This window comes from Eucyclogobius newberryi, unplaced genomic scaffold (genome assembly GCF_026437365.1).
Source record: "Eucyclogobius newberryi isolate DKJ021-1_F unplaced genomic scaffold, fEucNew1.0.hap1 SCAF_19, whole genome shotgun sequence".
In the NCBI taxonomy this organism is placed as follows: Eukaryota; Metazoa; Chordata; class Actinopteri; order Gobiiformes; family Gobiidae; genus Eucyclogobius; species Eucyclogobius newberryi.
The window spans coordinates 33,862,503-33,878,387 of NW_027315823.1; the positions used below are offsets into that span (position 1 = coordinate 33,862,503).

General features: G+C 45.8%; 1 protein-coding gene across 2 annotated transcripts in view; it reads left to right on the forward strand.

Moving 5' to 3' along the window:
* The first annotated feature begins 250 nt into the window (after nt 1-250).
* Nucleotides 251-15,885, forward strand: part of arhgef25b (Rho guanine nucleotide exchange factor (GEF) 25b) — a 60,059-nt gene continuing 44,424 nt past the window's right edge. Inside the window, exons 1-2 of one of the 2 annotated variants that reach the window (XM_072452748.1) lie at nt 251-485; nt 2,387-2,491. In XM_072452748.1, coding sequence (XP_072308849.1) covers nt 2,428-2,491 — 64 coding nt within the window. In that variant the 5' untranslated portion in view covers nt 251-485; nt 2,387-2,427. Of the gene's footprint in view, nt 486-2,386; nt 2,492-6,284; nt 6,597-15,885 lie in introns of those variants that run through there. The other variant, XM_072452747.1, reaches the window with a different exon arrangement.

Sequence of the window (15,885 nt, forward strand, 5' to 3'; positions counted from 1 at the left end):
TGTCGTGTTTTATTGGTCAGATCTGTGGAGTGGTGGGTAAAAATACTGAAACTAAGAATATTTTATGTTAACATTTTTTTCTCCCATGTGTTTTTGTCACCTAGAAATATTAATGTAATACACTTACTTATTAAATATGTTTATGTTGAGTGAACATGTAAATTTATCTTTCTTAATTCAAGTCGTGTTAACTTTCTTTCTTTTTTGCAGTGTATGATGTTGGAGGAGTCAAAGCAGGACCCTCCGAGTCCAGACCGTTCACTGGAGGTGGAAGAACGACCTCTCCCGTTGTCTTTGACTGATTGTAGAATTGCGCCAGGAATGCGAGTGACCGCAGCAGGACTGAACTTTAAAGAGTTTCGAGCGGAGGTCGAAGGAGGTGGTGTTTTTGAGGACATGAAGACAAAGTACAGGGCAGAACGCAGCTGTTTGTGGGATTTATGACGGAAAAAGTGAGACGTTTGGGACCGTCAGGAGCACAAGAGGTACGTGAAAAAAATGCATGTCAGGTTTTTCATTTATTCACTTCTAAAATGTATATCTATATTAGTTCAAATGTCTTTAATTCAGCAAGTATAGCCTAGTTGTGATTGGAGCAGTTTCAACTCATTTAAATGTATTTCTTACTTCAACCGAAATTGTCTGCCATTGTAAAGGAAAAAAATGCAGAAACTCTTACTGACCAGTATAAGGTTAAATCAGGACTGTAGTTTCACAAGTATACGGTACTTTTGTAGATCTATATTTGTTAAGTTTATTAAGTTAAAGCGGTAATACAAGTACATACACTGTTTATTATTTCAATGTTTAGTTTCTGTATTAGTTATTCATTATAATATATATATATATATATATATATATATATATATATATATATATATATATATATATATTTTATTCATGATGAACTTCCTGTTATGTAGTTTTACAGGTAATATTAATGATCATGATTAATTACGACTGGGAAGAAGCAATATAGAATTGAAATGTTTTATACAAAAGCAAGTCTTGAGTCTTCTCCAGACAAATTCTTCAGATAAGATAAATAAAAAGGACTGAGGCTGAAGCAAAAATAGACATTGGAGAAGTGAGGGCAACATGTTTTACCTTTCTGTTGAATTTAACTGCATTTATTACAATTTGCTAATGCTAATACTAGGCTAATTTGCATACACATTTAGAAATACAAAATCAACATCCATACAATACAAACTTTATCTTACTTTAGTCGCAGTTTCCCCAAATACTTTTTGAAACAGTAACCACTTGAGTAATTTCTTGGACCACTACTTTGTATTTCTACTTGAGTGCGGTAATATTATTTTGAAGTAACTTTACTCTTATTTGAGTATAATTTTTGGTTCTTTCACCTCTGATTGAGTTTTAGTCAAGATTACAGATTTAAGAAAGTTTTTGTATTTTTAAAACATCCATCCATCCATCCATTTTCTACCGCTTGTTCCCTTTTGGGGTCGCGGGTGACTGGAGCCTATCCCAGTGACTTGGGGCCTTAGGCGGGGTACACCCTGGACAGTGGCCAACTCGTCGCAGGGCTCACATTCATTCACTAGGGCCAATTTAGAGTCACCAATTTTGCCTAACACATGCATGTCTTTGGACGGTGGGAGGAGCCGGAGAACCCGGAGAGAACCCACGGTAACACGGGGAGAACATGCAGACTCCACCCAGAGAGAGATTATGTGATGTTGGTCTGGCCCAGGAATCGAACCCATGATCGCTAACCGCCTTTGCCACCGTGCACCCCATAGTTTTTGATGCTTTCTCACTGTGAGAGGGGTCACCTCTCTACATAATGCCATATTGTGGAACAATCACAACAGAGCAGTAAGTGTCTCCATGGTTACCAGCGGGTAACCATGGGTTACCAGACTCCACCCAGAGAGATCATGTGATGTTGGTCTGGTCCGGGAATCGAACCCACGATCTCCTTCTTGGGAGGCAAGAGCGCTAACCAACAATCAAATATAATTTGAATTATATTTGATTGTTGTTTTATTTTTAAAACAATCAAATATAATTCAAATTATTGTTTCCTGTGTGTATAAATATATTTATACTACATAATCACTATTACAAGTGTACTGAACTACTTAACCAACCATGTATTTATTACACATTTATAACATTATATTGCCATGGTGTCCAATAGTAGTTTTAGTTTATCTGCATAATTCATTGGATAAACTGTACAAAACTTAACCATGACCTAGTTTTGTTTTGACATAGAGTCTGAAGGTCTAAGGTCACGGCCCCTGGAGATTCTCCTGCTGCTGCCGAGTTGATTCTGCAGAGAACCATTTCAACATGTAATCAACAGTTCACTTTCCTTTGCTTTTTTAACCTACTTTTTGTGTTTTTGTTAAAGGTTTCTGACTTACAGATAAGTTGCTGTCTGATGAGCAGGAAATGAGGATGGAGCTGAAGTTTCGGAGAAAGTCCATCGCTGCCATGTGGAGAAGAAGTACTTTTGGTATTTATGACATCACTAAACATAACGTAAATGAGAGAGGAGACACTTGAGGTGTTTGTACTAACGATGGGGTATAGACCTGGTTTAGATCTGGTTTAGACCTGGTTTAGACCTGGTTTAGACCTGATTCAGACCTGGTTTGGACCTGGTTTAGACCTGATTCGGACCTGGTTTGGACCTGGTTTGGACCTGGTTTAGACCTGGTTTGGACCTGGTTTACCAAATGGCTTTTCGTTTGGAATGACTCTGATGTAGTCTTGGGTTTAGATCTTTTTTAGTCTTGGGTTTAGATAATGTTAGTCTTGGTTCCTCAGTATTTCCGGGTTTATTTCTGGTTTAGGTTTGGTTTTGTGCTGGTTCAGACCTTGTTTAGACTTTATTCAGTCCTTATTTTGACCTGGTTTAGTCCTTGTTTAGACCTTGTTTAGATCTTGTTTAGACCTTGTTTGGATCTTGGTTGGATCTTGTTTAGTCCTTGCTTGGATCATGTTTAGTCCTTGTTCAGACCTTGTTTAGATCTTGTTTAGACCTTGTTTAGTCCTTCTTTAGTCCTTGTTCAGACCTTGTTTGGATCTTGTTTAGTCCTTCTTTAGTCCTTGTTCAGACCTTGTTTAGACCTTGTTTAGATCTTGTTTATATCTTGTTTGGATCTTGTTTAGTCCTTCTTTAGTCCTTGATCAGACCTTGTTTAGACCTTGTTTAGATCTTGTTTATATCTTGTTTGGATCTTGTTTAGTCCTTCTTTAGTCCTTGATCAGACCTTGTTTAGACCTTGTTTAGACCTTTACTTGTTTAGATCTTGTTTTGTCCTTGTTTAGACTGTGTCCTTCACACATCATTCCTTGTGTTATGGACAAATAAATTCATCATTTTGTTCATCAAGGAAAAAGCAGCTGGAACAAAAGATTTCTTAAAGCGATTAGTTTTAGATTTAGGGACTAAACACCTTTGTCTAGAAGATAGCAACTGAAACCCTACTACTCCTTAATTACCTGCTTTAATCTTCATTTTTTCATAGTTAATTATGTTTTTTTTTATCTGATTCTTGCTTCTGTTTTGGAGAGAGTAAATATACAGAATATAGACCCTCCATTCTAACCCAACGTTTCTCTTGTCTCTCTAATCTAAGTTTGTACAACAATACGTTTTTCAGGGTGTCTTCAGAAGTAACCAGCGGTTACTCAAGTCAAAAGTCAAAGTTTGGTAATTTTACACTTTTTCACTAGAGATCTGAATTCTAGTACCGGAAGTTTTTAATTCTGATCTTTCCAAAAAGTATATATTGTGGTAAATTATGAAATGTATCTGTAGATACAATTTGTCCAGTATTCCATACTTTAGCACTTTTAAGTAATAATTTATAGTCTCTATAGAGAGAGTAATAAGTGTATATGTTCTTCTATTCAAGTAATGAAATGCAGTACTTTGTCCAGATCTGGTTAAGTCCCGATCAGGATTTTAGATAGGATTTGAAAACACCCCGTCCAAATAATTTTGTCCGGGGGCTTAAACATTTTTCTATGGCTATGGAAACCCAATATGTGTATCACGACCTTTTTTCCGACGCTTTACAAAATAAAGCAGCGCTTTTAACGCGGAGGCGCCCGCACGCCTCGTATCATAATGACTTTCCATACTCTCGCGCCGCCTGCGCCTCTCGGCCGTGCAGATCACACTCAGTGATCCTCCTAAGTGACAGTGTTTTTTTTTTTTTTTTTTTTTTTAAATAAATCAAGATTCTTTTATTTTTCAACTTTATGGTGAACATAGAACCAAAAAATATACAAACATGAAAAAACAAACAAAACAAGACCAGAGATAGAAAGAGAGACATAAATCAAAAGGCATCTTTCAAATCAATCAAAACTAAAACACAAATTAACCCAAAGAAATGTCCCACTTTAAAATTGAGTCGAAGTGTGATTTTCTTTCTTCCATATTACAAATGCTCATTATAATATTCCAGTCCTTATTAGTCGCCGTGTTTTGTGTCATTGAAAAGAGCTCTTTATAACAAAGAAATTGAAATTATTAAATCAAAATGTCAAAAAACAATGTCTGATTTTCATCAATAATGCAATTCATTTGAGGATAATCTCCATCTAGAAGACATCAGTCACAATATTTCAACCGTCTTTTGGTTACAAATGAATCTTGATTTGCAACAGAAATAAATGTATGACTAGTCGACTACTAAAATAATAATTGGTTGCAACCTTAATTATACAGATTAAACGCTGCTTCATTTCTCCTGTGGCTTCATAGTCGGCGTTTCTGCTTCTTGGCCGTTTCCTCAGTTGGACTTTCATCTCCGGCTCCAGATGTGGCAGGCCTTGAACAGATGTGCTCCAGACATAATCCTGCAGTCAATCTCTAATCTTAGCTCTGAGATTAAATGAGTTTCTCTCGTTTGTGAGAGCTGGGCATTTCCACATTGGCTTCAGTGTGGCAGTTTACGCTCACGCAAACAGAGTCATTTCTGAACTGGGAAGATCAGGGGTTCTCAAACTGTGGGGTGCGTCCCTCTAGTGGCATTTGGCAGCCATGGGTTTAGTCTAGTAACGTCTACATTCTGGCATCAAGTTCAGGGATCAAACACTCATAATGGTTCTGGATAATAAGTTCTGAATCGAGTCCACTGTCTGAGTCCGAAACAGTTGTGATATTTGATGCTAAAAGCTTTTTTCTGTATTTGTGTCATATTTCATTCATAATTATGGCATTAAACTCACTTTCAAACCAACAGAAACAGGATTGAACCCCCTCTCACACCCGTCTGAAGTGTTGGAGATTTTTTATAATGCTTTAGATGATGATTGTGTTTATATTGTGTTATACCGTAACATTCTCAACTGATTTGGGACTTCAGTAAATAGTTTTACAAAGTGTGTGAGATTTGTGAAAATATACCAAAGTGATTGTAAAAAAACCTGTAATATAGAGTCTTTTTTTCCTCTTGTACTTGGATTGAATGTGAAGAGTCTTTAGTCCTGATTTATTTCCTTTTCCACTGAAGTGCTGAACTCTGAGCTGTGAAATCCTCTTTGTCAAGTCATCGTGCAACTGCCAGTTCACGTGTAAAATTGTACATGATCCTGTAAATATACAAATATAGTAGCCTTACAACATATTTACATACGTTAAATTACATGTATCCAGTTCTTCCTTGGAACGGTTTCAAAGGCTGTCATCTGGACTCTGTTTTAAACGTTTCGACCTCCATCTGAAAGTGTATTTATGCTGATATTCTTATTCTGACCGCTCTGTTTCGTCTGCTGGTCGGCTTCACCTCAGAAACAAAAGGAATTTCCTCTTGGGAATAAAAGTCATTCTGATTCTGAATGTTGTGAAGACAGCAGCAGTGTCTTATTTTAACCCCTCCCCCTTTAATCTCTCTCTCTCTCTCTCTCTCTCTCTCTCTCTCTCTCTCTCAGCTTCATTTCTCTCTCTGACTCTCTCTCTCTCTCTCTCTCTCTCTCTCTCTCTCTCAGCTTCATTTCTCTCTCTGACTCCCTCTCTCTCTCTCTCTCTCTCTCTCGCTCTCGCTCTCTCTCTCTCAGCTTCATGCTTCTCTCCCTCTTCCCCCCTCTCTCCCTCCCCCCATCTTGCTCTCTCAGCTTCATGTGTCTCACTCTTTCTCTCTCCCCTCCTCTTTCTCTCTCTCTCTCAGCTTCATGCCTCTCTCCCTCTCCCCCTCTTGCTCTCAGCTTCGTGGCTCTCTCTCTCTCTCTCTCTCTCTCTCCCTCTCCTCCTCTCGCTCTCTCTCTCTCTCAGCTTCATGTTAATCCGTCCCACATCACAGAGCCACATCCTCCCGCTTAGTCTGCACTCACAAATCGGAATACAACCCTCGACACCGGGATTATCCTTTTACACTCCTCTCTGTTGAATCTTGCATCAAAGACGGACTTTTAGAGGGAGGACTTTTTGCATTCATTTTTTGTCTGTTGACCCAATCATGGCTCCAGCAGTTCATATTTTTGACAGTAATATTTTGTGGGGCGCATTATGAGAAAGGGTCAGAAGAAGCCGAGAGGTTGCGGCTGCGTGCACTTCTCCAGAAAACTCCTCAGCAAATGTGGATGCTGCTTTGAGCCGCTCACAGGTATGGCTTGGATTCAAATGGCACAAAAAAGAGGTTTGGCCGAATGAACTTGATCTCTGTTGTCGGTGGCTGTCTGCTGTTGTGTCCCTGGGCAAGACACTTTAGTCATTTAGTGATTAGGTATTGGCAAGAAAACCACAATACATACATGTGTGTGGTCTTTTCCACCTCGAGCGCTTGGATTCTTTTATAATATAAAAGAATTAGACTTTTTCCTTGTATTTTTTGTTAGATTTTGTATATTTTTAATCCAAGTGTTTTATTCCAACAAGGACATAACATTGAGATACATTAATTCCCTGTTTTAACTCATATCTCAAACTTGAAATCATCAATGTGAGTGTTTAGTGTGAGTTAAGGCTGCAACAAGTTCATCAGTGAATCGCAAACAATTGATTATTGAAATAATTGTCCACTCATTTTGCAATAGAATAATTGTTCTATCCAGTCTAATGGTCTATCCAGGTTCCAAGACGTTACATGATCTGAGAAAAAAACGTTTTATGACTGAAATTGAGCCACAATTGACACAGAAAATTTGTAAATTTAGGATATTTGATGAAACCCCTCTTTTGTTCATAAATGTGCTGCATCGGGATCCTCAAACTGCCTCACTTCATCTTCATGTCAGTCAAACTTAGTCAAAATATTTTCGTCACGTGATATTTGCACTTGAATTTATATCAGGAACATTGCTCTTGACCCATCCTTTAATACAGGGGTGTCCAAACTTTTTTCACAGAGGGCCGCATTTTGAAAATTATATGGAGCAGAGGGCCACAAACAACCCGAAAATGTCAAATTTTTGCATTTTACATATTTTTGATACCTCCACACCTTTAATAATACTTGGAACATTAATATTATGTTGGTATAACATCGAAATGCTTCAATCTCTCAAATTTTACTGTAAAAACTTCTACTTTTTGTTGTTTGGACCAACTTAACAGGAAGCCAGAGGGCCGACAAAAATTGGTCTGAGGGCCGCATTTGGCCCCCGGGCCTTAGTTTGGACATGCCTGCTTTAATACGACTGCAAACCTGCAGTGAAGTATCATGGGGAGAAGCTGGATGGGAAGATAAGGCCATAGATTTACTTAGTCGTGATAATCTTATTAATTATTCCCATTATTATCATTTTATTATTCATTATTATTATTATTATTAGGCCCGAGCGCCACAAGCTGGCGAGAGGCCTATTAATCTCGTAAGGCCGTGCAAAGCACGGCTGTGAAAGTGCGCACATAGTGCGCACGAAATCGAGCGCGATGTGCTCGCCCACTTCCAAACACTCACTAACGCACTCCTCCACTCACGCACGCCCCGTGCATACTCATTAGTAGTAGGAAAATGGAACATTACCGTTGGAAACGGGCGAAGCCCGTGCAAAAGTACGCACTAAACGAGCTTCGCGGTCGTCATCCCCATATAAAGCACTCATTTGCCCTAAGTAGCTCACGAATACGTTCCCCATCTCTTGCATGTTCCGTGCATATAAGCATGTAATGCAAAAATTGAACATTATTACTGTATAGAGGGCCAAAAACACAAAGTGGGCGGAGCCCACTCAAAATTATCGAAAGTACCCGTCAGTGACCAGGGACCCACACCATGAGGTAGGAAAGCGCGAGCGCTTTCCGAAAATGTATAGTTTATGATATTTGAAAAATGGGAAACATTGTTTTCGCATCGGAATATTATTCTTTCTTCTTCTTCTCGGGACCAACCCCCCCATTTTTCACCCAGTGAACATTGACGAAAAGTCACAAAAATTTGCACACCTCTAAAAATCGTGCCTCTCTACATTCTAGCTATTTCCCTTTTCTAAAATAAAAAATTGGCGTGTCAGCGCCCTCAAATGTACCAAAAATGCATTGAGAGATAGGAAATGACCCAAAAAAAATCTGATCGTAGTATCATGAAATTTGGCGCAGAGGTAGATGGTGACGAGAGAAGTAAAAAATATTATTACGGCAACGCCGTCTGCCCAACTAAATGTCGGCCATATTGGTTCAAAAATGGCTAAGCATGACTCGGGAGTTTTTCCAAATGTCGTACTTTTACGAACTCCTCCCAGGGCGTTGGCTCTAAAAAGCTGAAATTTGGTGAAAATGGTACTGAGGAGTGGGACATCAAAAGTTATTCAAATTACATTGATACCTGTCACGGTCTCTGAGCGGCGAAGCCGCAAACTTTAGCTAGAATTTCAGAAATCTCCCAAATTTAACATTTCTGCCGTTTGCCCAGATAAAGTCCGAATTGCGTCAAATTAGAATCAGTTGTTAAACTCTTTGCCCTAAACCTACACGAAGTGAAATAAATTAATTTGGCGCCACAGCGCCCCCTACAGATTTTATATGGAGGTTAAATGTCTAGTTTTGCGAAATTATATGAAATTTGACACACAACTCAATTTTAGCATCCCATTCAAAAAAGTCAAAGACCCATGTCATAATTGTTATGGCTTTGCCGTAGCGATGACCAAAACCTCCCATGTTATTCCAATGAGGAAATCGCCAGAACATGTTTACACTTTATACTTTCACAAACTCCTCCCAGGGCGTTAGCCCTATTAAACTGAAATTTGGTGAGACTCATCTTCAGGGGTGGACCATCAAAAGTTATCCACATTTTTATTCAAAGAGTCACGGTCTCTGTGCGGCAAAGCCGCACATTATGCCAAGAATTCAAAATAAAATTGCTTTTTGATGGTAAAACAAAGGGGAGAAGATGTGACAGCGTCACAGATTCAGCAGTAGGCGTAATAAAAGGACCATTGGGGCGCGTTAGCGCCCCCTCCTCTTGTGGCGTGGCGGCGTAGCGGCGGCGGCGTGGCGAGGGCCGATCATTGCCGCTTGCGGCTTTAATTAATTATTATTATTATTTGATTTTTTCCATTTTCCCCTAGGTCCCCCTTGAAAAAAAATTCAAAATAATTAGAAACAATACTGTATGGAGTTCATTCAGGTTGCTTTGGGATACGAATCACTTTCATGCAGCCGACCAGCAGAAAAATAAAGATAAACTTAAATATCAGTGAGAATTATACTCTATACGTGTCTTTTATCAGTTAATCCCCTTGAAAACAGAATATATTTACGTCGTCCTGTTTCTCTGTTAGTTTCATCTTGTCTCTAAATCGGACCGTTAAATCCTGCTCCGTTCCAGTCGCTTTCGGGGTTCTTATGGAGCCCCTCCTCCGCCGGTCACTTCTCTAAATAAACGTGCAAAATGTGAAAATTAAAACAGCCCTGTGTCGAGGACGCTGTGGTTTTTCCTCCTCAAGATCTAATAATAATGTCTAATCAATGCGTTGGGATTCAAGTTATTACTACTGTTTGATCAGCATCAAACAGTAGTAATAACTTGAATGGTTCAGTTGTTTATTGCTTTTTGATTTCATTTGATCACGAGGGAGCTGCCAATCTGTGAAGAAACATGCTCTGCACAAAAGGGGGCGTGGCACTGACAAAAGCTCTCAAAATGACTTGCATCTTGCATTAAAACACCTTTCACAGTTTTCATTAGATGTACATTTGCAAAGGGAAGACACACACCGCTTACATACAGTTACATGACATAACTGCATACAGATGACAATAATCGAGACCAGAAGAACGTTGTTTACAGTTTTCTCGGAGCGTTAATGGCTGCAAGAATGAGACCGTTTCCGATTGTGAAATAACGGAGTAGGCGGGGCAATGATTTTTGTTGCTATACTGGTTTATTGTTGTGAAAATTGTGAGTCCAAGATATCTGAAGTGTTCAACGGTGTCAATTGTAATATTGCCGACGATGGTGGGTTCAAATGTCGGGCTGATCGAGTATGGCAACAATTATTATCACAATATTTTTGGCTCATAATTGAAATTATAGTTATTTACTTCTATAGTGTCAAAATGAACATGTAGGGAAAGAGTCGGCCTAATTATTGTTACAAGTCATGATTTTGTTTACAAGACTGTCATGGAATTAGACATACACCAGATGCTATTCCGTAACACATAGAGAACACAATTCAACTTAGAATATGAAACGACACAGAAATATCAGACATTTGTATGGCATGCATGGGAGAAAACGCGGGGACTGATCACGCAAGCTGTGGTAAGCAGCCTGCGTGATCCTCCTGCGTCTCACCCCCGCGTCTCACCCTGTTTTTTCCCATGCTGGTTGGTTTTATTAGATATTCTGGAATAGGCGGGTCACATTTCTCATTGGTCAGCCTCACATCAAGGCACTTGGTATTTTTCCGTAGAGATAAAGCCTGCAAGGGGGGTGCAACTCCCCCCCCTCGGGTAAACATTCTTTGGCCCATCTTTACGACCCCTTCACAAATGCAGTTTGTCACACACCCGTTCTTCTCTTAGACTAATGATGCAGATAATATATCACTATTATGCAGATAAAATACATCACAGAAATATACTCATATATTCACATTTTATCACATTTCCCTCCTGTTTATCAAAGCATTTCACCCTGGAGAGACTCAGACACAAAAGCAGAAAAGATGTTTTAGCGAACTTTATTGCAAAGTTTATTTGGCGCTCAGATCCCGGTGGAAGGCGTAGCGATCATGGGCACTCCATGATTTGATTGAATTAGATACCTTCCCCCCGGAGCCTGGAGACTGGTGGTAGATGTGGAGAGAATAATAGATGCAGAGGAGGAGCAGGGGAGGTGGTGGGTCGCAGATACGGTTTGAAGCGACTGAGCCATCAACCTGAGCGTTTAAATGCTGCCGCCTGTGCGTTGATTGGAGCGGGGAGGAGTGACTGAGAGCGTTGATTGGGGATGAGGAGCAGGTGTAGGGGCCATGACGCGGACGTCCCCTGTCCTTTTACCAATCCTTCTTGGCCGGGAAAAACTGCATAACCTCTTTGGGATAAGCGCAGAAACCTGGAAGAGTCCATGGTGAAGTGAGGGATCTGACTCTCACAGACGGACAGGCGGACGCCCGCTTGAGTGCGATGATGGCGCTGGGGAGAGGGGTCCTTCCATGGAGGCCGACGCAGATTTAGGTTAGGTCTTCCAGGTGAACTTACGCAGGCTTCATTTCACCCTGGAGAGACTCAGACACAAAAGCAGAAAAGATGTTTTAGCGAACTTTATTGCAAAGTTTATTTGGCGCTCAGACCCCGGTGGAAGGCGTAGCGATCATGGGCACTCCATGATTTGATTGAATTAGATACCTTCCCCCAAAAAACCCGGGGTCTGAGCCGCCGTGTTATCGCTGATGCGCCGGAAGAACAGACGTAGAAGCTGACTACGGAGGGGGACGGCAGGGACGCGAGGACGCCGTGATTAGTGGTGTCCCGGGAGGGGCGCATACTGGGGAGCCTATTGACGTATAGGTGAGGGTAACTCCCTGTGGATGCGAAGTGTCTGAGTGATGCGGCTGAAATGGAAAGCCTAGAAGTGGATAGGAATTGAGAGAAAACGGTCAAAGGTTGCAGGGGTAGCAGGGAAATGCCAGCGGACGTGGAGGTGCCGCAGTGGCAGGGCGTGGAGAAAGCCGGCAGACGGCGAGGCGTGGACAGGAGAACGGCAGGACGGGACAAGCCGGCATGCGGCGGGACTAGGTGTAGGCAGACGGCAGAAAGGGAAGTGTCGACGGAACGGGAAGTGACTGTAGACTGCGGGACGGGTGCAGGACAGCAGAGTTGGACCGTGAACGTGGGGCGCGGACTGAATCAGGACAGGCCGGGAGTAGACGGCGTGAGCGTGGCTCAAGAGACAAGGGGGACGGTAATGAGGAAATCTAGAACCACCACCAGTATTTGAGTTGAGACTGCACCGGGGTGCAGGGAATTTAGGCTGTAGAAGTTAGAGGCAGGTCGGGGCGATGTACCCCTGGTGGCTCCTAATCTAAACGAGCCCGGAGTAGAGGGGACAGATGCGCGGGAACGACGTGGCCCTAGGGCGTTCTAAGACCGGGGTGCTGACGTGGGCTGGCCTTCTGAACATAGGAACGACTAGGAATGGGGCGGCAAGAGAGACCGGTGTGCGTGCGGTGTTAAGAGATTTGAAATTTAGATTAAAGTAGGACTTAACATAACCCCCCCAAAACAAGAGGAGGCGGAAGCGTCCGTGTAAAAGCGCAGTGGATCGAAGACTGAATGATTCTTCATGAAGAAATAAATACTCTTCGAGAAGGGAAGGGGACGGCGCTAGCCAGGCCGAGCCGTGTAGAATGACTGAGATGCTTGGAGCGTAGAGGGGAGGTGCCAGCAGACAGCAGAACGTGAACGGAAGGCGCCGCCAGAACGTGGGGGTGCTAGCAGACGGCATAGAGGGGAGGTGCCTGCGGACGGCATAGAGGGGAAAGCGCCGGCAGATGCGAGAGCGTGAACGGGAAGGCGCCGGCAGACGGCAGAGCGTTTGAGGCGCCGGCAGACGGCAGAGCGTTTGAGGCGCCGGCAGACGGCAGAGCGTTTGAGGCGCCGGCACACGGCAGAGCGTTTGAGGCGCCGGCACACGGCAGAGCGTTGAGGGGCCGGCACACGGCAGAGCGTTGAGGGGCCGGCACACGGCAGAGCGTTGAGGGGCCGGCACACGGCAGAGCGTTGAGGGGCCGGCACACGGCAGAGCGTTGAGGGGCCGGCACACGGCAGAGCGTTGAGGGGCCGGCACACGGCAGAGCGTTGAGGGGCCGGCACACGGCAGAGCGTTGAGGGGCCGGCACACGGCAGAGCGTTGAGGGGCCGGCAGACGGCAGAGCGTTTGAGGCGCCGGCAGACGGCAGAGCGTTTGAGGCGCCGGCAGACGGCAGAGCGTTTGAGGCGCCGGCAGACGGCAGAGCGTTTGAGGCGCCGGCACACGGCAGAGCGTTTGAGGCGCCGGCACACGGCAGAGCGTTTGAGGCGCCGGCACACGGCAGAGCGTTTGAGGCGCCGGCACACGGCAGAGCGTTTGAGGCGCCGGCACACGGCAGAGCGTTGAGGGGCCGGCACACGGCAGAGCGTTGAGGGGCCGGCACACGGCAGAGCGTTGAGGGGCCGGCACACGGCAGAGCGTTGAGGGGCCGGCACACGGCAGAGCGTTGAGGGGCCGGCACACGGCAGAGCGTTGAGGGGCCGGCACACGGCAGAGCGTTGAGGGGCCGGCACACGGCAGAGCGTTGAGGGGCCGGCACACGGCAGAGCGTTGAGGGGCCGACACACGGCAGAGCGTTGAGGGGCCGGCACACGGCAGAGCGTTGAGGGGCCGGCACACGGCAGAGCGTTGAGGGGCCGGCAGACGCAGAGCGTTGAGGGGCCGGCAGACGGCAGAGCGTTGAGGGGCCGGCAGACGGCAGAGCGTTGAGGGGCCGGCAGACGGCAGAGCGTTGAGGCGCCAGCAAACGGCAGAGCGTTGAGGCGCCGGCAAACGGCAGAGCGTTGAGGTGCAGCATAGGGAAGGGGAGTCGGGCTTGCCTGCAGATAGCGGGGAGCCGAGCGAGGGCAGTTAAGCTGTGGGTCGCGGGTGAGCAGAAGATGCGGACGGGAGCAGAATGTGGGAGATGGCAGCGGGACATGGACGGGAGCGGGATGTGGGAGATGGCAGCGGGACATGGACGGGAGCGGGGAAGGAGAGGGACGACTGAGACGTGGGTAGCAGTCGGGATTTTTTTTTTTTTTTTTTTTTTTTTTTTCTCTCTTATCTCTTCTTCCTTTTCTATCTATCTCTCTTCCTTTTCTTTTTTCTCTCCTCTTTTCTCTCTTCCTCTCTCTTACCTGATTCTGGTCGGACGGGAGGCGGACGGGGGGGGTGCCTGTGGGAAATGGCCACAGATGGGAGGAGGACAAGGGTGCCGTGTCGGACCTGACCCTGGACCTGACCCTGGACCTGACCCTGGACCTGACCCTGGTCGGACGGGAGGTAGACGGAGGGGTGCATGTGGGACATGGGCCACAGACGGGAGGCGGACAAGGGGGTGCCTGAGGGACATGGGCCACAGACGGGAGGCGGACAGAGAGGTGCCTGTGGGACATGGGCCACAGACGGGAGGCGGACAGAGAAGTGCCTGTGGGACATGGGCCACAGACGGGAGGCGGACAGAGAAGTGCCTGTGGGACATGGGCCACAGACGGGAGGCGGACAGAGAAGTGCCTGTGGGACATGGGCCACAGACGGGAGGCGGACAGAGGGGTGCCTGTGGGACATGGGCCACAGACGGGAGGCGGACAGAGGGGTGCCTGTAGGACACGGGCCACAGAGGGGAGGCGGACAGGGGGGTGCCTGTGGGACATGGGCCACAGACGGGAGGCAGACAGAGTGGTGCCTGTGGGGCATGGGCCACAGACGGGAGGCGGACAGAGGGTTGCCTGTGGGGCATGGGCCACAGACTGGAGGCGGACGAAAGGGTGCGGTTTCAGACCGGCTCTTTGATCTGACCCTTGATCTGACCCTTGATCTGACCCTTGATCTGACCCTTGATCTGACCCTTGATCTGACCCTTGATCTGACCCTTGATCTGACCCTGGACGCGTTTCTGGTCAGACGGGAGGCGGACAGGGGGGTGCCTGTGGGACATGGGCCGCAGACGGGAGGCGGACAGATGGGTGCCTTTGGGACTTGGGCCACAAACGGGGGGCAGACAGAGGGCTGCCTTTGGGACATGGGCCACAAACGGGAGGCGGACAGAGGGCTGCCTTTGGGACATGGGCCACGGACGGGGGCGGACAGAGGGGTGCCTGTGGGACATGGGCCACAGACGGGAGGCGGACGGAGGGGTGCATGAGAGATGTGGGACATGAACGGGAGCGGGACAGCAGAGATGGGCAGCGGGGAAGGCGAGGGATAACTGGGACTTGAGTTACAGACGGGAGCTGGCCGGAGAGGCTGACTGTGGGATGTAGACTGGAGCGGGACAGCGGGTATAGATATTACAAATTGGGATGGACGGGGAGTAGGCGGGGCAAGCGCGGCCTAGAAAACAAGGGGACAGGTAATGAGAAAATCCCTGGTTAAGAGGGAGAACCTGCGCCGTTTGGCACTTCCCCCGCGCCTTTGGGGGAGGGAGAGCACGCAGCCACGAACATGAAAAACAGTTGAAGCAAACTGAGCGACTTGTGCGATTTTACGCCCAATGAGAATACTATATATATATAATATTTCGACTGGCGGCGCGTTGGGCATTCGATTAGGGCCGCACGACTGCAGCGGGGGTGTCGGGGGAGCCAGCTTGGCCGGGGGGTTGAATGAATGGCATGGACTTGTGCGGTGCTTGCACTGATCGTTTTGCGGTGTTGCTCCGCAGGCGCTAAAGCCATGTGACGTCACGGCGCTGACGAGAGAACCCGTA